This window comes from Pituophis catenifer, unplaced genomic scaffold, assembly GCF_029215685.1.
Source record: "Pituophis catenifer annectens isolate HBS135680 unplaced genomic scaffold, rPitCat1.0.hap2 SCAF_7, whole genome shotgun sequence".
NCBI classification, from domain to species: domain Eukaryota; kingdom Metazoa; phylum Chordata; class Lepidosauria; order Squamata; family Colubridae; genus Pituophis; species Pituophis catenifer.
In genome coordinates this window covers 44482418-44504059 of record NW_027256887.1, presented here as the reverse complement: position 1 = coordinate 44504059, position 21642 = coordinate 44482418, and the positions used below count along the sequence as shown (strand labels likewise).

The 21642-nt window shown below is 37.6% G+C and overlaps 1 protein-coding gene across 2 annotated transcripts; it reads left to right on the top strand.

The window, feature by feature from the left end:
* The first annotated feature begins 1891 nt into the window (after positions 1–1891).
* On the top strand, positions 1892–21290 carry BEST3 (bestrophin 3). Of its 2 annotated transcripts, XM_070946648.1 has the most exons (10): positions 1941–2026; positions 4224–4387; positions 5815–5909; positions 6527–6760; positions 8215–8369; positions 9810–9887; positions 10484–10636; positions 17119–17199; positions 18737–18888; positions 20334–21290. In XM_070946648.1, exons 2-10 carry the CDS (start codon positions 4236–4238, stop codon positions 21238–21240), a joined length of 2007 nt encoding a protein of 668 aa, XP_070802749.1. In that variant the 5' UTR covers positions 1941–2026; positions 4224–4235; the 3' UTR covers positions 21241–21290. The 2 variants fall into 2 exon arrangements, with proteins under 2 accessions (XP_070802748.1, XP_070802749.1); XM_070946647.1 differs by lacking the exons at positions 4224–4387; positions 5815–5909 and having other exon boundaries at positions 1892–2026.
* The last annotated feature ends 352 nt before the right edge of the window (positions 21291–21642 follow it).

Sequence of the window (21642 nt, the reverse complement as noted above, 5' to 3'; positions counted from 1 at the left end):
TCCTGCCTTAAATTTTCAAATTTCTGGTTCACAGTCTCATAATATTTTGCCATTTCCTCCTGAATAAATTCTTTTAAATTAAAACCATTCTGCAGAGTCTGTAGGCTCAGAGCTTGTTCAAACAGTTGTGAGTGGGGGAGCACCCCCCCTTCTTGTCTATCAGATTTTATTAGTAACGCCATCCTTCCAGCAAACTGTTCTTTTTTACCCCCCAAACAAGATCAAGTACAAATCTCCAAGAAGAGAGGAACTTAAAATAACTCTTTTTCTTTCAAATTGTAGCCAGCACTATATATTCTGCTACTTTGTATCTGTTATGGAAGGACTCTTACTTTCAGCTTTCTTCTACTTCCCAAGCCTCGGCGGCCATTTTAAAACTTTTTTTTTCTCTTTCACTTTAAAATGCTTGTAAATTCATTAAGGATACTTGCGATTTAGGGTCCAAAATCCAAGTCTCATCTTTTTTAATAAGTCCATCTGTTAGTTTCGTTAGTTAATCCGGTTCCAGCGCCTAGCTCTGCAGAAAAGCAGAGTGCACTCGATGCCTGGAGCAGCGGCAAGGGACAATAGGGAGCTCCAACCTGCTCATCCCCAAGAGTTAAAAAAAGACTCTGGGGACTTCGCAGAGGGCTCTACCCACCCCCGCCCGCTCAGACTCACATTTCCATCAGGAAATGGAGTTTTTCGAGCCGCCTTTCAGATGTAAAGGCGGCTCTTTTACAGGCAACGGGGCGGCGGTCACAAAGGACCGTCTGGTGGCGCCAGAAGCCAGACAGAGTCTTGACGAGTGATGTCAAGCTGGCTATGCCCACTCTGGCCACATCCACTCCGGCCCCCTGAGTTCAAACAACCCTCACGTGTCCCTCAATTAAATTGAGTTTGACATCTCTGATCTATGGGAATTCTCAGTCATCCAGGTTATGGTTGTCCCAAAGGTGCTTCAGTCTAGTTGTCTCTTGAAAAAGCACCTTTGGGACAAACTGCTTCTTGTCTTTTCTGAATTTTTTGTTTCTAAACTATTTGTTTCTAAGCTATTGTCTTTCCTGGCTTTGATTTTTGATTTTCTGATTTTCCTGACACCAGTTCCTTATCCTTTGTAACACTCAAATAGCATCTATTCATAGAGATACTGCAGATAAAAGTACAGAGATACGTAAACTTTCAAAGCAATCATATGCATACTTAGATATTATTAAACCACTGCAGTTACTGATACTTAACGTCTAGATAAATCTTTGGAATTGCATTCTGAATCATCTAATTCTTAATAATTGCATATTTTGTCTGTTGTAATTACAATTTGGGACTTTTTAAGCATTAGTTCCATAGCTGCTCATACTATACCATGTCCATCCCATGGAAACGGAAACTACATTCAAGAGAAAGGTCTTTGGGAAGTTAATATGGCAATATCCTTTAATTGGTCCAATCGCTTTTGACTAGTTAGAATATAGCTTTTAGGCCACAACTTCAAAAGGCAGAAGTCTTTTTCCTTTCTGACTCTTATATTTTAATAACAACAAAGTAAGAATCTAAAGGCATTTTCTTTTACCTTCTTTTTTTGCTTTTCCATTTCTTTTCTTTCTTCTTTTTTTGAATAATTGACCTTTTTTATGTCACTGAGCGATGGCAGAAAGAATGCATACCAACTGGTAAAGGTTGATGCAGATTATTTCCATGATTGTGACTTCCTTCCAAAGGGGTCCTCCTGTGAAGAAGAAGTGGAGGATAATTATAGATTCGAGATGAGCCAGATCAGCAGCTGTTGCTTGCTTGTCTTTGTTCTCAGTTGTAAGTGACAGCAGAAGAAAACTTGGCAAAAACACACCTCCCGAAGTGGAAAGATGCGTTCACCCCTGTGCTTGTCAGTCCAGTCCTGTGAAAGCTCCAGGGAGAAATTAGAGCCCCGATAGGCTGCGTGCCGAAAGCAAAGAGAGGAACAAAGTAACCTGAATGTTTTTATTTGGGGAACACAACAGCCCCACATCATCACCTCTGTATTTGAGTGCCCTAGCCAGAATAAACGGTGAGTGTTTCCAAAATCTTACTGTGTTTCTTCTTATTTTGGCATTGCTATGAGTGCTTTAAAACTATATCTGATTTCTTAGCAGCACATTTCTAACACGGACAATTAATTTAACATTTAATCAATACCTAGACAGTTTACATAGCAAAGTTTTGTGGAGGTGTAAACTCCACAAAGGGCCTCCCTTTGCTTAAACATAGTTGAGATCCTTCCACAATCACTTCATTCCTTATATGTTAGATTTACTCTGCATGCTTATAATAGTATGGAATTACTCCAAAATGTTTGCATTAAAAAAATGGAAAAGAATTTGGTGGAAATATTCCTACCATAGATGATTCTCAAACTTTTGCCAAATTCTAGTTGTTTTTGGTAATTCAGGCCTTAAGGAAGAATAATACCTCTAATTACCATGTTTCCCCAAAAATAAGACTCTGTCTTATAGTTTTTTGAACCCTGAAATAAGCGCTTGGCCTTATTGCCATGCGCTCAAAAGCCCAATTGGGCTTATTATCAGGGGATGTCCTATTTTGGGGGAAACAGGGTATTACTTTTCATATACATAAATATATTTAAATATATTTTACTAAGCCCATGGAATGACTTGTGTTAAAACTAGAATCAATATGTGGCTCAGTGCTAATGTTTTTGTCATTTTTAATTCTTTTTAATATTCATTGGGTCCCAACTATCATCAAGGGATCATGTCTTCCAGAAACGATGCGTAAAATTGCAACTAATATATTTATTAGAAAGTTTCTTGTTGCTGATCAATGTATACCAGTGGTTCTCAATTTGTGGGCCGCAGATGCTGGGAAGGGCACAATGTCATCACAGGGAGTCCACAAAGGCTTGAAGAAATGTTATGATTTAAATCTTGAGTTACGTCTTGGGTGTCCGTGGCCACAAAAGGGGGTCTATGGTGAAGAAAAGGTTGACAGCCACTGATGTATACCATTGATAAAGACAAATACCTTTTGTAACTTTGGATTTTAGTTAGCTTAATCAATGAAAATATTTCAAATCAGGGACAAGAACTTATGTGACTACCTGTATTACGTACGACAACGCTGGGCAGCTCACAAAATATAAAAATAATCAAGAAAGTTCTAGTTCAACAGTTGTACATTGAGACTTTATTGATAATACCTTTTTGCAGTGCCATGATTAGTAGTTGAGTAAGGCAATGCATATCCTGTCTGTCAGCAGGATTGCTACACAGTTGCAGGATCTGTTATCAATTATGGAATTCACTACCTACATCAACCTTTCCCAACATAGTAACCTCTATATCAGGGGTGAAATGCTCCTGGTTCGGACCGGCTCGGGCAAGTAGGTAGCGATGGCGGCGGGCAATTCAGAGAACCGGTAGCAAAAATCCCTGCCCCCACCCCCCATGCCCAGCTGAGCCGCGCGATCATCAGAGGCTTTTTTTCTTTTAAATGGCTCTGACGAGCCAAGCTCTGACGATCCCAGCTGAGTTGCCTGCTGATCAGGCAACTCAGCTGGGATCGTCAGAGCCATTTAAAAGAAAAAAAGTTTTTTTTTTTTAAATGGCTCTGACGATCCAAGCTCTGACGATCCCAGCTGAGTTGCCTGATCGGCAGAGGGTTTTTAAAAAACTCTCTGACGATCAGGCAACTCAGCTGGGATCGTCAGAGCCTTTTGAAAGCATTTTTTACATGGTTTTACATGTAAAAAATGGTTTTAAAAGTAAAAAAAAATTGGCCACGCCTACCCAGTCACATTACCCCCCACCACCAAGCCACGCCCACAGAACCAGTAGTAACAAATTTTAGATTTCACCACTGCTCTACATATATCTAACTTCTGCTTTGTTGAAGTTACTCTAATGTATCCAAAGGGTGGCAGGAGAATGAATTTTATTACTGTAATTCTAAAAGAGCAACTTGGAAAACTCTAGTTTGATGAAATTATACACATATCCAATAAAGAAGAATAGTTGTAGCTCAGGGTTGAAATGAGGGGTCCTTGATGTTCTCTGAGCTTGCTTCTTTTCTTGCAGACATTTCATTACCCAAACTAGGTAACATCCTCAGTGCTAGTATATCCAGTTCAGGAACATTTCTGATGACACCTTTCATTGTGAAAGCCATGACGGTTTAGGTTTAAATCAATATTCTCCATGAAGTCCATTGGTTTCACGTTGTGCTTTTGTCTTCCATTTTTTCAAAAGCATTTTGGAGAGATGACTGTCACATACTCCAGTAAAGTTGCAAATGCTACCTTCTTTGGGTTCCACAGGCTACTTCTCAAATGGAAAGGAAGCATCTACAAACTGCTTTACAGAGAATTTATTCTCTTTGCCTGTCTTTACACAGCGATAAGTATATTATATAGGTACAACTTTTTTCACATTCTACAATGCTGTTTACCCAACCCTTATAGGAGAATGTGTGATACTATATTAAACAAGTGGGACCTGAACTGTTGCAGTGTGGTTCTCTGGGGGATTCTAGCCAGCCACACTCTACTATCTCTTTCCTCCAATTTTCTGTATCTCTTCCCCATTCAGCTAAGTACTCAGGAATTTATAGTATGCTTAGTCCTAACAGAAATATTTTATAGATTCTTCCTTTAGAACATGGATGTCCAAACTTTTGACTTACCTGGGCTGCATTAAGTGAAAACAAATTGTCTTGGGCTGCATGTAAAATATATAATATAGTTAATGTATATAAATAACAAATTTATTTTATTTTTTATATTTTTAGTTATATTTTGTGGGGTCATCTTACTAGCTGTCCAGGGCTGCATGCAGCCCACAGACCACAGGTTGGACATGTCTGCTTTAGAAATTTTTCCTATTAATATATATATTTTTAATTTCTGCAAGTCTTGATGTTTCCCCATATCTGCCAGTGTTTCTCTTATACATCTAGGGTACCATTTTGATTACACAAATACTGAAAATTGGAAAATGAAATTGTTGTTGGTATATATAATTATGTAGATCCTAACTATTCAAGAAGATTTTGTTTAAAAAAGCTGTGTTGAAATTTATAGAATCTGCACAAAAGCACTGCTTTTCAAGCTTGCTTTTTGCCATTCTCAAACATATTGTATAATTTGACTGTTTTGCAATTAAAACAAATAATTTAATCAATTCACTAAAATTATTGTGTGGAATTTTTGGTTATATTTAGAATCAAATGTATTGTAAAGCATAGTTACATTTACTAAAACAATATGTTTTAGTATTTTATAATGTTTTCATCAAACACTTAAATAGTACAATGTTTCAAAATTGTATTTTGACAAAGAAGGCAAGTGCCAAACAAAATTCATGTCTTCACCATTGAGGGAAAAGAATCAAGAAATGACAACTCTAAATCAATTATCTCTGAAGGACGCCACGTGGCAATTGTCATTTCATGGAGATATAAATTTACAATGAGCAGCTTCAGTGAACGAGAAAATTCAGCTCAGCTTGAAATCTTAATTGAATGTCATTCCTCTGTGGAACTGCAGTTTGAAGCAAAACTAAATTTGCAAGTATTTATTTTGCAATTGTTTCAAGATTTCCTTCTGCTACGTTTACTAATATAATCCATTATGGTCAGGTTTGATGTAGTTTTGCAATCTGTAGCTATTACAACCTTCCAACTGAACTACCGGTGAAATCTCTCACTGCAGAATCTCTCACTGCCTTCCTTCTATTATGTCCAATGTGAATCTAATGCTGAGTGCTCTGGGATGCTTATCTTTGCTCTTAATTTGTATTTATTTAGTCTTTATATCAAAAGTCCCTGTCTTTTTTGTCACAGATTTTTCCTTTCAGGAAGCCAGAAACGGTACTTTGAGAAATTGTCCCTTTACTGTGACAAATATGCAGAACAAATTCCAGTCACTTTTGTTCTGGGTAAGCTTATATTCCATTTCATGAAGAGCAGGGGTGGAAACACTTGCAAGGCCACGTTACAGAAGTGTAAAACCTAAAATATACTGTACAGTTGTTGCAACCTGTCCCAATCCCTAAGGATTTGAGATGGTATGCAAATATAAATAAAATTCCAATTGAATTTCTTTAATTGGTGGCACCACACTAAGTTATTGGCTTAATGTTGTGGTATTTTTTTTTAAATACTGGAAGATCAATAAAATCCCCTTCCCCACTATATGTGGCAATTGGTTCAGTCTTACTTTGTGACTAGTTAACCCATCATCTGCAGCTTCTCTCAAATCTAAAAAGTGACTCACACCTGATTTAGGAGACCCTTCCCTAGCCTACTGTTCTCCAGAACTCTTGGAGGTACAATTCCCAGCATAGCCATAATTGGATAGCACTATATAAATAAAGGTTTACTTGGGATTTCATCAATGTATTTGGAGCAGGGATGGATGAAAAAAAGAATCTACTGCCAGATGTCAAGGGAATTACTAGAAGAGTATATATAGAGTTTACTTACGCATAATTTTAGAATATCTTCTGTTGGGTATATAACAAGTAATGTGAATCAGGATTTTTGAACTCTCCAGGGTTTTATGTTACTTTGGTGGTGAACCGCTGGTGGAACCAATTTGTAAATCTGCCATGGCCAGACAGAATTATGTTCTTGATCTCCAGCACTGTTCAGGGAAGAGATGAGTATGGCCGATTACTCAGGAGAACTCTAATGCGTTATGTGAATTTAACATCTCTCCTCATCTTTCGATCAGTGAGCACAGCTGTCTACAAAAGATTTCCAACTTTAGAACATGTGGTAGATGGAGGTAATGTTCACTCATTTGCATTCCTGTCTCTGACCTAGTTAAAGTCAACATTTCCCAGTGTAGTAGACATTTGGCACGGTGCTTATGTAGAGCCACTATAATCACGTTGCATTGCAAGAAACAAGTAGAGATGAAGCTATTAGTTTTATGCTTTTATGATTGCTGTAAGCTGTCCATGCTGCTTAAGATGGGTGGCCATATAAATATTTTAAATAAATAAATATTGTTATAATTTAATATGATCTTATACTGTACTACAGGTTCCCCCAATCTGGTACTCTCTTTTTATTGTAACTTCCATCATCTTTAGCCATTGTACCCAGTGGGATGATAGAAGACAAAAATATTGGGGAAACCTGCCTTACTTTGTACGATTTCTCATGTGACCAACCTCAGGACAAGACTCAGCATTTTGCACAACTCTCACTGTATCACAGTACTGTCAGTCACTGGGAGAGAGGGTAGAAATTTCAAGTTGCAATGCATATATGTTTCTGCAAACATGAAACATGCTGGGTGGGTGCTACTAATTTAAACAAAGCAAAACAAAATATACAAAATTCTTCCCCAGCTGCTGTGATCAAAAATTTAATGCTGCTTTATATCTCCTGCGTAATGTCTAACTTATCTACTGATTTTTACTAATACAGATGTATCTATGAGTTCTCTAGGAGTTAGTCCCAGGTTAATGTACGTATAGTTGTAGCCTCTAGAGGCTGCCAAGGAGAAAGGTCTATTAAGCACTATTAATATAGACTACAGTATATAGCAGTGATGGTGAACCTTTTAGACACAGAGTGCCCAAACCGGGAGGCGCACACACCAGAGCACCGGAACCCTAACGACCAGCTGGCCAGCATGCATGCGCACTTCAGAAACCCGACAAACATCTGGCTGAGCTGGGGCGACAGTGTGTGTGCCCACAAAGAGGGCTCTGTGTGGCACCTCTGGCACGCATGCCATAGGTTCACCATCATGGGTATATAGTGTTATTTCTACTGGGCCCAGTGTGCTGTGGATAGTTGCAAGAGAATAACCATAGATAATAGGTAGATTTTAATCTCCTGTGGAAGAGCCAGATGTCTCTTTTATTACTAAAACACAGCATGCTATAACATGCATAACAGAAATATAGATAGTAAGATATTGTTACTTTTCTTTGTAAATAAAATAGCGGATGTGTGGATGTGTAAGTTGCAAAATTAACATTTATTGGGTTCATCACATGACAGATACAGTAAAATAGCTTCAAAATCATTTTTGTTGGGCACATCCTTGATTTTAGCACTGGATTAAAAACCATTGTTTGAAGAAGAAAACATACATTTTAATATATGGACATGCATAAAATTACATAAAAAGTTTAGGAATTGGAACTTTGCCTGGTTTGAAACTTCTCTTTTGAAGAAACAAAGGCAAGTGATCAAAATCCAGCTGCATTTTTTTATACACAGGTTTTATGACAGCTGAGGAAAGGATGATATTTGATGATCTTAAATCACCCCATCTTAAATATTGGATCCCTTTTGTTTGGTTTGGAAATTTGGCAGCCAAAGCAAGACAAGATGGAAGAATAAAAGATAGTGTGGACTTGCAAACACTGATGAATGTAAGTAAGCAGATGCAGTGAGCAATTGTGAAAAATATTTGAAAGCCAAAAATAGAATATCTGATTTTTTATTCATCTACTCCATATAAATTGTGTTTCTAATTTCCTTATCTATCTCAATTTTTTCACATTCTGAGACTTCCTGTTCTTGTACTCCTGTGCAAGGCTGTTTATAGATGAAAATGACACTCAAGGCAAGAAGAATCTTCCAAAACTGCCCACTTCCCAACCTAAATGTTTTCATTGTACTGTATCTGAAGGCTAGCTTCAGGAATCACTAGGTAAAATGGCTGCTGATGGCCTCTTGTTACTTCAGATGTTTGGCTTAGCATTTGACAGTTTGTTCTTTCTTATATCAGAAACATCTCAGAAACATTCAACAGACTATTACAGCAATGTAATATTGAGAACAGAAGCCAACTAAAACCCTCTAAAACATCTTCAGAAACCAAAAGACCCAGTAGCCCAAGAAGAAGAAAAAAAGAAATTATCTACAACATACAGTGTAAGGACTGTAGCAGTCACTCTGTAGGATAAATGGGCAGAAGACTAGCAGAGCACATCCCTGAACCCCAACTAGCAGCCAGAAGACATGATGAAAACTCCTTAATTTCACAACACATTTCATAACAAATTTAACCATTGTTTCAACTGGGAAACTGTGAGCATCCCAGCCCAAGTTAAAACGCTAAAAATGCTAGAAAGTTCCTAGAAACCTGGCATGCAGACAAATTGGTCATCAACAGGAACATAAAGAATGTTCTACATTCTTTATGTTCTACATTCTACAGACCATTCAAAATAGACAATCAAAAAGCTAAAAAGGAAACAAAAAGACCAGAATATATTCTTTTCAGCAGCCAACATCCAGATAAGAAGAAGTTAATACTGTACCAGTCAAAAAATCCAGCAGAAACAATACCCTAAATAAAGAACTATCAAGGAAAAACTCACACCAACTCTAACAGGAAAATATTGTATATAAGCATGGACTAAACTTCACACTTATTCACAAAGATGTTACCTAATAGGGTAATGAAACTTCTATGAGCAAACCAAACTCCAAGAGCACCAAGGAATCTTCAGTTTAGTGTGGCAGTGAAGCACCAGGCTAGAAATCAGGAGATTATAAATACTAATCCCAATTTAAGTGTAAAGCCAGCTGAGTAACCTTGGGCCAATGACTCTCAACCCTAGGAAAGAGGCAATCCAAACTATTCCCCAAAAGTTGCTAAGTAAATTGCAAGGAACTATTCCAGGCAGCAACCAGAAGCTAACTGACTGGAAGGCACCAAACCAAAGTGTTATCAGAACATAGCCTCATAATTCATTATTTTATTTCCTGGCAAGTATCATCATACAGTATCTATAATAATTAATACATTGTGATAATCTTCAACAATACATCAGTTGCTCTATTTGTTTTTATTTTCCATTTAGGAAATGAATCGGTATCGATCATGGTGTAGCCTACTATTTGGTTATGACTGGGTTGGAATTCCTCTCGTGTACACACAGGTACAAAGTGAATACTTATATATTATTAAATATATCTGAGATGTATTAGGGTAGGGTGAAATCTTGAGTGCTGAAAACTTTAAACTCAAATACTTTTATATTCAAGCATTCAAAACATTTCTGTGCTTCTGATTTAACTTTCCTTAATTTGGGGCATTCAAGTCTCAATTCTATCATCTCCAGATACGATCTTAATGGCATCATAAATGACAGTGATGGCTTATCCTAATGAGATTCCTACTTGCAACGTATCTAAAGAACCACAGATTGATAAGCCTTGTTTATTTACTGCCAAGTACTGTAGAACCAAGGAATAAAATCAAAGACCTTCAGAAATAGAATACATTTTGTATTGAATGGGCCATCACGTTTTGTAATTAATATCTTAAAAATATAAAGTCTTTTGCAGCCCTCCTCAAGTTATATTTCCCTATATATTTCTTGTTGCTCTTGTTGACTAGGAATTCTGGATATTGTAATACAATAACACAGAAGTACATCAGGTTAGGGAAGGCAGGTCTTTAGATATACTGTATAGAAAACATCCTGCATTCGTTGTTATATTCATAACTTTGTATGAATTTGAACTCTTCTAGGTTGTCACCCTGGCTGTTTATACCTTCTTCTTTACGTGCCTTATAGGGCGTCAGTTTTTGGATCCTGACCAAAGAATCCCAGGTCATGATTTAGATCTTTACATTCCTATCTTCACATTGTTACAGTTTTTCTTCTATGCAGGATGGCTTAAGGTAAACAATAATGTTAAAAAGGGTTGGAATTTTCTGATAGTTTTCTTCAAAACCAGAGACTCATGTCAATGAAAGTCTTTTTACATAAACTTGAACCAAAGTTTGCTGAAATTTTAATATTTTCTGGGAATTTGAGCTAACTATTTATTTAGCACCAATTGTCATGAGGCAAGAAATACTTCACAGTTATACAATAGTGCTATAAAAATATTTGTGCACATGTTTAAGAGCTAGCAAAGCTGTTTGTCTGCAAAGAGACCCTGAGTATCTCTGCATTGAACATATCTCTTACACATTAACACTAATGATAAGACACATCGAAGTATTTAGCATTTATAACTACAGTGTACTTCGAGATCAAATCTCACATGCATATTTATAGTACTTTGGTAAACTATCGGTCCATTATCAGTGTAGATGTTTTGAACTATTTATCCCTATGCCCACTGTCATCCATATAATTTCCCAGGTTTATATATAGCCTACTATCAGAATTGCAGAAACCATTCTGATATTCAACTGCATATTGTGTAAGTGTCTGTGCCTGGTCTGAGGAAATCACAAGTTTCAAATTTCATAGATCACTTCATTGGACAAAATTGAAAGATTCACAACATTCCAACAAGAGATCCCAAAGCATGGGAGATAGTGATCAGATGTTCATCACCAGGCCTCAAACAAGAGCTATTTATCAACAAAGCTAATTAAAAGAAACAGTTTCCAATTTTTGCTTAATTTTCTTCAAAGATCAAATTGCCTGCCTTTGACTTGGCTTGGTTATATTGATAAATACAACTGAATGTATATTCAGCCAATGCTCTTACAGTATTACAAACTTCAGACCTCTTGCATGCAAGGTCTCAAAATTAAAGATATCACAGAGCATGTAACATTGAGTCTATCTTTTTTTCTAAGTTTATACTCTTAAAAAAGGGATTCAAGTGAGTAATCAACTGTCATAATCATTCATTTTTGTTGACTTTCAAAGGCAACAAGGTATACTATATACTCCTGTCCACCATTAAAACATCTTTCCAAACAGTCTCCATGTTTCCAGTGTCTTTTTCCCCACTTGGAGCTGAACCCAGAAGGATATTTCTTCCAACACTAGTAAAAGTAAATAAAAATTTCAAGGGCCATAAATTGCTGAACAGAATTAATGACAAGTGCTCTTTTGCTATCACATAAAGCAAGTAACTGCAAGTAACAGATATAGAATTCCTCATTGTCTAATTGATAGTTATTTCTTGTCAAGTTTATAATCTGTAAAATTCATACCTCTTTCTATATTTTTAAGTAATTTAATTGAACCCACTATAAATGCTACTTTTTGTTTTCCATGTGGATAATAAGTGCAAATTTTATTTTGCATTTGGACTTTATTAAAATGGAACATAATTTAAGTGAAGAATATTTAAGGCAACAATATCGAGAAAACATGCTGATGTCATTAAAAACATTTCTATTAATCATTCATTACAATAAATTCTTCAGATTCTAAAGCTAACAATATTTTGGGTGTTTATTTGCTTACTTTTAATGCAGGCACAATTGTTTTATCATCTTTTGGTAGCACACATGGATTAAACACATTGCTGTGCTATTACAATGTACTGTTGAAATGAAATAAAATCAGAGATAGTGCCAGAATATGTCCATTAGGAGGAAGTGGTTTACCGTGCTTTTTTTATAAATAATGTAAACAAGTCATAAATGCTAGTGTAGTGTGCCATTTTCCTCCCTTCACTGCCTCTAATAATGCCTGCTTAACCTATAATAGATTTTTTGCTACCTAAGAAAAAAAATCCCTAATAATCTTTCTTGTAAAGGAACCTTATTTTCTCCTGATGCCTATTTGAGAAAGGAGTAATATGAAATGTATATACATTTCAATCTGATTTTGTTATAGAAGTCAAGTATTATATCATAGCTAGCTCTATGTTGTGGAAAGAATTAAGAAAGAAATATTAAAGTCGGGCAAATAATTTTTATAGGAACATATTTCTGAGGCTGGTGTTTGTGTGGGAAAAAAAATAAAGGTATGTCTTACTCAGGAAATAATATGGTGACAAAAAAAATCACCTCTGCTTTACGTATGGAAGCCTGTAGGCGCTTCCTTCTATTGTGAAGTGACAACAAACTAGGTAAGTGCCAAAACTAACTGGTCAATATCAGAAAATAAAAGACTTAACTGAACTGAGAGAAGAAGAAATAAATGCCATGAAAATATAAGTAGTCTTACAGATACATGCAAAGTATATCTTTTAGAAAAAGAAAAAAGGTACAAGTGGAGAATCCCTCTGCTAGCTATTTTATATATTTTGTACCTAGTAGTTAATAGGTTTGTACAGGCAATAAACTTATACATGCAAAGTTGATTTGCAACAATTGATTTGTTTTCACTAAAATTCACGGGCTATATTACAAATTTATTGTGGCAGGCTATACAGTTTAAACAGAATAAAACTAATTTCAAGAAAATTTAGTGCATTAATGGTGCAATAAATAAGGATTGGATATTGAAGAAGGTCATTCTGCTGGCATATAACATCCACTGGTGAAAAATAGATCTTTCTGCTCCTCCACTGCTCAGTTTCAATGGACTGAAGGGCTTTCCAGAATAGATTTGGAGCAAGCACAGCCAAAACGAGAGGAAAAATAAAAACTGTCCCTTTACATGAGCTGAAGTTTTCTTGCATAATATTTTGTGCTATAACTTTTAAAGAATAATCCATCTAGAGTGTTATTCTAATTTCTAGCGTTATTGGTATCCTAGCTTCTGATTTAACAGTGCTGTGGTTGTAGTCCATTATTGTTATTTATTATTATATATTGTAAAATAAGAATAATAAAATCATAAAATCATATGTTATATTTCCAAAACACTGTTAAAATCATGTACATGCAATAAAATAAAACAAAGCTGATAAATTACTCTAAAACCATAATAAAAAAAGGGCAGCAAATTTTCAGTTCTGTTAATAGTGGCCTATTAATAATAATGTTAAAAGTACAAAATTGTTGCCTACTTCAGCAGAAAAAAGCTTGCAGAAATGTATTTTTCTCTGGATATGTTTTCATCTATATCTCTGGTTCACAAAGGACATTTAATTGTAGGAGTATGTGTATTCTTTTGCAAAGAAAACAGTTTTAAAACCAGATGATTTTAAATTGTTGCTTCCCTGCCAATCACATTATATATAGGACAGTGATTTTCTCACATGAAATCCTTTTAATCCTAGCCCTTGTTGTCTGAGATTAGTCTAATCCTTTTTGTTATGGTAGCCAAGTGTTTAAAATAATATGTAATTGTCTTCCCTTGCATTCCTTTCAATCCTGTGAGATTATATGCCACATACCAATGGCAGATGATCTGTGCAGCTAGCCAGTGCAAAGTTTCTTAGTGTTGTCACACTTGTATATATCTTTCAATCTCATTTAAAGGTGTCCTGTTGTAGGTATGCCAATACATAAAATAACTAACTTGTTCGCAGTAAGAGGAAATTTAGTGTTTTCCATATTACAACTTTGCTGTGATACTTTTGAGGGCTGTCTGGAGCAAAAGGAATTGAGGAATAAAGAATGCCAGATTGTGTACTAATCTAGCTGCTTGATAAAATTGTAGGCTCTATTTACTTAGTATTATTAGTTTGTTTAATAGTGAAATAAAGAAAAAAGAAAAATGCAACTACTGCAGTCTCAGTTTCAGATATAAGGATTGGATGCCCATGTAGAAGAAAAACATGAAACAGGTAGGAAAATATGAATAAATGAAAATAATAGATAAAGTCCTCTCAGATTCAAGGTAATGTACAAAGAAAATCAATTGATTGATTGATTGTGTGCCATTAAGTCAGTGTTAACAAACATGGATTTTCTCCATGACCATCTCTTTCTAACCTAGTCTTTCGGGCATTTCAGTGGTTCACTGTAACCAAGTCAATCCACCTTCCAGATAATCTTGGTCTTCCTCTCTTTCTTTTCATTTTTATCAGCAAAAGAGGCTCCTCCAGAGAGCTAGATTTTTCCTTAATGTGCCTGAAGTAGGATGATTTGAGCTTGGTCATTTGTACTTTAAACTCTGGGTTTATTTGTTTTATGATTCATTTGTTTTTTAGCTATCTACAGTATTTTCAGAAGTCTTCTCAAACAGTAAGGTTCAAAAGCATCAGCTTCTTTAAAGCCATACTTTCATGCAAGGATGGGCTTCAAAAATTTTAGCAAGGGGTTCTCTGCCCAGTTGCTGAGTGGGCGTGGCCATGGTGGGCATGGCCTAGTCGACCTCCTGCACCATGGCAGGGGGGTGTTTTTGCCCTCCCCAGACTCCGGAGGCTTTCCTTGAGCCTCTGGGAGGGTGAAAATGGCCTCCCCAGGCTCTGGAGGCCGGAAACGGGCCCATTTCTAGCCTTCCCGAACTTCCGGTAGGCCCATTTTTCACCCTCCCCAAGCCTCCACACGCACCCTACATTTATCTGTATCCAAAACAGGCCGCATGGGGACTCTTGGGAGGGGCGGGTTAGGGTGGACAGGGCCAGCCAGAAGTGGGATTAGGGGGTTCTCCAAATTGCAGAGAATCTTAGCTAGAGGTTCTTCCAAACTCCTACAAGCCCCCAGCAGCCAACCCCGGCTTTCATGTCTATAAAGTGTTACAGAGAATACTATTGCCTGCATTATTGTTGGAAAACTGCAGATAGTCTGGAAGGAGGAGTCAAGCAAGGGCCTAGTCTGGAGTTATTGTGCGGCCACAAGCAGCAGTATAACCTGACCGCTCCCAAGATCCATGATCGTTCTCAGAGGAAGGCAAGCAGCCTGTTGAGATCCTTGTAACATAGTTGGTAGGCAGTACTGACTTCAGCTGTTCACATGTGGTTCTGGTTGCTTGCATCTCACAACTATTCTATATTTGTAGACACACATCTGAATAATTTTTCAAAGGTCTTCATGGATGTTCTAGCAAGTACTAGCCTATGTATATTTCTTGATTGATTGTTCCCTTACTTTTGATGGTTCATCCTAAAAGGCAGAAGCTATCTACCACTTCAGTATCTGCATTATCAGTTTTAAGGCTGAGTATTGTCACTGTTGCCATTCATTTGGTTTTCTTCCTATTTAATTTCAGTCCTTTTTTTCACTGTGCTGCTTGACTTTTATTACTACTTTACAGCCTGCAGCTCCTTTGCATTTTCAGTTGTTATAATTATTGTTGTTGTTGTTGTTGTTTAGACTTCTATACCGCTTCATAGTGCTTTACAGCCCTCTCTAAGCGGTTTACAAAGTTTACAAAGTTAGCATATAGCATATTGCATATTAGCATATTGCATTAGCATATTGCCCCCAACAGTCTGGGTCCTCATTTTACCCACCTCGGAAGGATGGAAGGCTGAGTCAACCTTGAGCCGGTGAGATTTGATCTGCTGACCTGCTGAATTAGCAGTCAGCTGAAGTAGCTGCAGTACTGCACTCTAACCACTGCGCCACCTCGGCTCATAGTTACCAATGTTGTGTCATCAGAATAATGCAGGTTATTGATGTTTCTTTCTGCAATGTTAAAACCACACTCATCTTCTTCCAATCCAATTTCCCTTAATATTTATTCGCATGTAAATTGAATAAAGAAGGGGGAAAGATTGGATGGTCTAGGAAAGTATATCAAACAGTACCAATCATAAAAGGAATGCAGCAAAACAATTAACAAGCCTAACATATTTTACCACGAAGGAAGAATATTCAGAGGAATCCTACCTATCCAACCACCTTTTGCACCTCATGGTTCTATCTCATGCTTCCACTATTTCATTCTAGGCCACCATTTCCCAACTTTCTGAGACTTTTATGAATTGTAATCACTATGACTGGATGCCGTTCCACTCATGAAGAGTTGACATCCTATATCCTTGATTGCTTCTAGCTCATTCTATCAACTGTGTTGTGGGAAGGAGAGAGGGTGAAAGGCAGTGTAAGATGAACCCTATAGCCTGCTCTGATTGTCAGCCGTTACCAACAAGTGTCTTGTGGGAAGGTTCTTTGAATTTTGTTACTTTGTTTTTAAATAATATGTATTGTTTGGGTGCAATTGTTTGAAAGATAATTTGGGAGGATTATAATCCCGAAAAGCAGAAAATAAATAACTGTAATAAATAAATAAATATGCAAATATTTACACTTTCAGCTGTCCATTTTTAATGTTTTGTTCTATTTATTTTTGCTAGACTGTTCTGAGTGTTCTATCTGGAGAGGAATGCATCATATCCATCTACTAAATAAATACACAAAGCAATAGTCTCTTGAAAAACCAAGGATTAATGCTACAAATATGGCATGTCCATCAATATCTCACCACACAATGTACTGTATCTATTCTATGTGGATTTCTCCTTGATGTTGCCAAAAAACTATTTATATCTGCAATGGTTAGATGTGTTTGTAAATCAGCTTTGGATAATATGTAACTCTATGCTCAAAATAGCCAACTCTAATTACAGGTTGCTGAGCAACTTATCAACCCATTTGGTGAAGATGATGATGATTTTGAAACAAATTGGTGCATAGATAGGAATCTCCAGGTAACACCCTTTTGCTTCAGCTGATTACTATTTTTTGCTGTCTTGCAATATGGTAAATTTATGCAATTTCTAGCAAAAAATAGCACAAGTGTTGCATCCTGCTCCCACCTTTATAAATATTTTCCATATTAAAGTAAAATTATTTATAGTTCAGTTTTCATATACAATACTCGTTTTGCAAGCTGCTGAAGCTTCCTCACTGTTGGTTCTGTGCTTTTTCATTTACATTTCAATTCCTGCTTAGATTACTTTTTTGCATTGTCTTCTCATGTGCAACTGCAACTAATGCTACAATATGGATCAAAGCTTTCAAAATATATTGCTGGGTGTTGTCCAGTAGAGTAAAACGCAGTTCATGGCAAGGTTGCTGAAGCAATAATGGAGCTTTCAGCAAGAAGTCTGAGCATACAGTGTCTAGAAATTGAGAAAGAAATATTCCAGCAACATTCAGGTGGTAATATTAGAAAGCCATATTTTAAAACATAATTAAAGAACCATTCCAAATTATACATAAGGATTTTCCCCCTGTTTTGAGCATTTCTGTTTCTGGAATTTTTAAATTATGCTGGTGGGAGTAGCCGGAGTGAATTAGAGTTGGTGACCTGTAGACTTCTCAGGTAGAATGTCTTCTATCAGGATGACATGATGGAAGCTGACTCTTATTAATATCCATTAGGTCTTGCAACAGGATCCTCCCCTTCTGAGATTGTCTAATTTTTGTTCTAATTCATTCATTCTGATTGCAGGTAAGGCTACATCAAGGCTATCTCACTCAGTTACTGGATATCCAAGACAGGGGTGAAATTCTCCAAGTTCGGACCTGATCGCCTGATCCGGTAGCGATGGCGGCAGGTGATTCAGAGAACTGGTAGCAAAAATCCCTGCGCCCCCCCCCCCACCATGCCCAGCTGAGCTGTGCAATCATTAGAGGCTGTTTTTTTTAACTTTTAAAAGCATTTTTTCTACAATCTCTTCAGCCGAAAAAATGCTTTTCAAAGTAAAAAAAAAGCCTCTGATGATCACGCAGCTCAGCTGGGATCATCAGAGGCTCTTAAAAGCATTTTTTCTACAACCTCTTCGGCCAAAAAGGCTGTAGGGGAAAAAAATGCTTTTAAAAGCCTCTGGTGATCCCAGCTGAGTTGCCTGATTGTCAGAGACTTTTAAAAGCATTTTTTTCTGCAACCTCTTCGGCCGAAGAGATTGTAGAAAAAATGCTTTTAAAAGTGAAAAAAAAAAGTTGGCCACGCCCACCCAGTCACATTACCCCATCACCACCAAGCCACGCCCACAGAACCAGTAGTAGCAAATTTTAGATTTCACTCCTGATCCAAGATCTAAAAAGCATCCTCTAAAGAATCATTTCCTCTTACATGGTTACCACATTTCAAATTCTGTTTTTGGCCCAGAAAAGTACAGGCTGCTGCTGCTGCTTTAAATAAAAATGATATTGTTGTGTTGTGCAGTTCTCTGGATTGTGACTTATATTTGAGATGTTTAAAATGTGTGTGGCAGATGTTCTAATTCTTAATTCTTATAGGTTTCACTATTGGCTGTTGATGAAATGCATATGAATTTACCAAGAATGAAAAAAGATATTTACTGGAATGATTCTTCAGCTCGTCCACCATATACATTAGCAGCTGCAGATTCCTGCATTCCATCTTTCCTTGGATCAACTATTGAAATGGGGTATGCAAATCTACAATGTCTTATCCTACTTTTTCATATGCAAATGTATTATATCATTAACAGCCTCTTTTTGTAAATTTTAAAAAAAAAAGTTAGATAGACAGGACCTTTCCTTACCTCTCATGTTCATCTAAAATTATATTCCCCCTAACATATTACCATTGAAAGTCTGTTAATAAGGAACATTTTTCAGTAATGAAGGCTATAGAAAAGACTATGAATGCTATGGAATTTTCCACCTCAGATGACCTACTCATGGCCCTACTCACACGGGGGGAAACACTCTGGACTTGGTTTTTGTCTCTGGTCAGTGGCTGAGTGATCTTGATATAGGGGATATAGTGATTGAGCCCTTGTCATGATCGGATCATTCTCTCCTTCGCTTTGACCTTCGAACCGCTACACCCCGCTGCAGGGAGGCGGAACCGATGAGGTGGTTCCGCACCAGGTGCCTGATGGATCCGGATAGGTTCCAGGTGGAGCTTGGGCCATTCCCTGAGGCTCTGGCTCACGACTCGATCGAAGACCTGGTGGCCACCTGGGATAGGGCGGCCGTTGGAGCTTTGGACCAGATCATGCCTTTGTGGCCTCTGACTCGGTGCCGATCTCACTTGGCTCCTTGGTTTACCGAGGAGCTGAGGGAGATCAAGCGCCGAAAAAGACGCCTGGAGAGCGGTTGAAGGACCAGCCTTTCCGAATCCGACTGAACACTGGTGAGGTCTCATATTAAGATCTACCGAGTGGTGATAAAAGTGGCAAAATTTAATTATTTTTCCGCTCTTATTACGTCATCAGATAATTGCCCGGCCACCCTGTTTAGGGTGACCCGCTCCCTGCTCCACCTGGGAGCACGGGAGGACCCCTTTGAGGGTTGGGCCGAGGATTTTGTACAGTATCTGTATGACAAAATCGCTCAAATTTGGGAAGACTTGGACTCTGACTGGGTAGATTCGGGAGGGGTGATGGAGGCAGGTCTTGAGAACATTATCTGGGAGGAGTTTGATCTTGTGACTCCCAAAGACATGGACAGGATTCTGGGTAGACTTAGCGCGGCCACATGTTTATTGGACCCGTGTCCCTCCTGGTTGGTGCTGGCTACTCGGGAGGTTACACGAGGCTGGCTCCAGAGGATTATTAATGCTTCATTGAATGAGGGTGACTTTCCTGCCGCCTTGAAAGAGGCAGTGGTGAGGCCTCTCCTTAAGAAGCCTTCCCTGGACCCGGCAGTGTTAGTACATTATCGTCCAGTCTCCAACCTTCACTTTGTGGCAAAGGTTGTTGAGAGTGTGGTTGCGTGACAGCTTCTCCAGCACCTGCCCTTTGGAAGTACACCTGCAAATATACTTTCCATTTTATGGATGGTTTGGTGCGGCCTAGGTCTGCACACTCAGAGAGCCAGTTTGCTCTTAATACATAAAATGAATGTTGCATGTTTTTTTTTGCAGTCTGGCAGACAGTCAGTTCTTCCATGGAGAAAACTGGCTCCGGGATGATGATAAAGCTAGAAGGCAGCATTCGGTACTGCGAAAAGTGAAACGCTTTCTCAGTGTCCGAGAAGTCTCCCCTTCACCCAGCAGGAGGACCTACCAACGACAATCCAGTGAAAACTCAATTTTTTTCCCATCACATGAAATGCATCATATTGATAATTTTCTGGAAATGCACTCTAGAGGGAGACACTTCCCTTTAAATGGCAGGAAAACTCATAACTGGTCGGATAAGGATGGAAAGATGCATGGAAGTATAGATCTTAGAGTTATTCGAGAAAGCAGCAAGAATGATGCTCTAGAAACTTCCAATCAATCCAAAGTGGATGAGAGAATTAGCAAAGCAGACTCACTAACTGTCAAAACTGAGAGCCAAGAAACCAGAGTAGATTCAGACAAAGTCTCCCACGTCATGACAGGAAAAGATTTGGGCAGTCAAAGTGAGTCAGAGACAGATTCTGAAGGAATTGTGCTGAACCATTGTGGATCACCCAATAGTAATGCAGATTTGATAACACCTTCAGAAACAGAACCTCCTCATATGGAATCCAAGCAACAGGATCTATCTTTGGGTATGCCAAAAGGAAATAAATCACCCTCATCTCAAACATCAACTGTCAATATGGCAGATAATCAAAGATGGAGATTTCCAGATGTTCTTGCTCAACATGAAGTGCTCAGTACCAAAGAATTGGCAATTTTCTCTGGAAAAAACAACTTAAGTCCAGATAGCACACCTACACCTAGTCCTATTTCTCCAAATACATTTGACATATGTTACTTATTAGAGCAACCAGATACTAAAGAAACTGATATTCTTCATATAGCTGAGTTTAACAATGACTCCACTAAAGATCACCTTTGACAAATAGAGTGCTATGGACTCATAGTTTTTCTTGGCATACAGAATGTTAATTTTCCTTGGAGAAAGAAAGCTTGGCAGCCTGCATAATGTTTATCCTACTGTGTATTTTCAGTGCTTTTATTTTGATAAAAACAATTTAAAAATGTTTGCGCTTACCTTTATTTTTAGACATACGTATCTAAAAAGATTAAGATACAAATCATTAGATAAATCAAACAAGATTAAGATACAGTGGAGTAAATATTAGAAGGAGTAGGAAAGAGGGAGGATAACCAAACTTCAAGAAACTGGCATTCTTTCTCTTTGTAACAGCCTAATTAATTTGTCAGTAAATTCTGAGTATTTATCTAAAACTCATCCCTGCTTGATGTTGCTTAAATAAAGGCATGGCAACTTGAATTT

Bases quoted from the DNA above. Each gene is read 5' to 3' on its own strand.
- BEST3 (XM_070946648.1), top strand. From the start codon at position 4,236: ATGACTGTCACATACTCCAGTAAAGTTGCAAATGCTACCTTCTTTGGG. The intron at 8,370-9,809 runs GTAAGTAAGCAG...TTTTCCATTTAG, and splicing joins ACTTGCAAACACTGATGAAT to GAAATGAATCGGTATCGATC. The intron at 18,889-20,333 runs GTATGCAAATCT...TTTTTTTTGCAG, and splicing joins GGATCAACTATTGAAATGGG to TCTGGCAGACAGTCAGTTCT.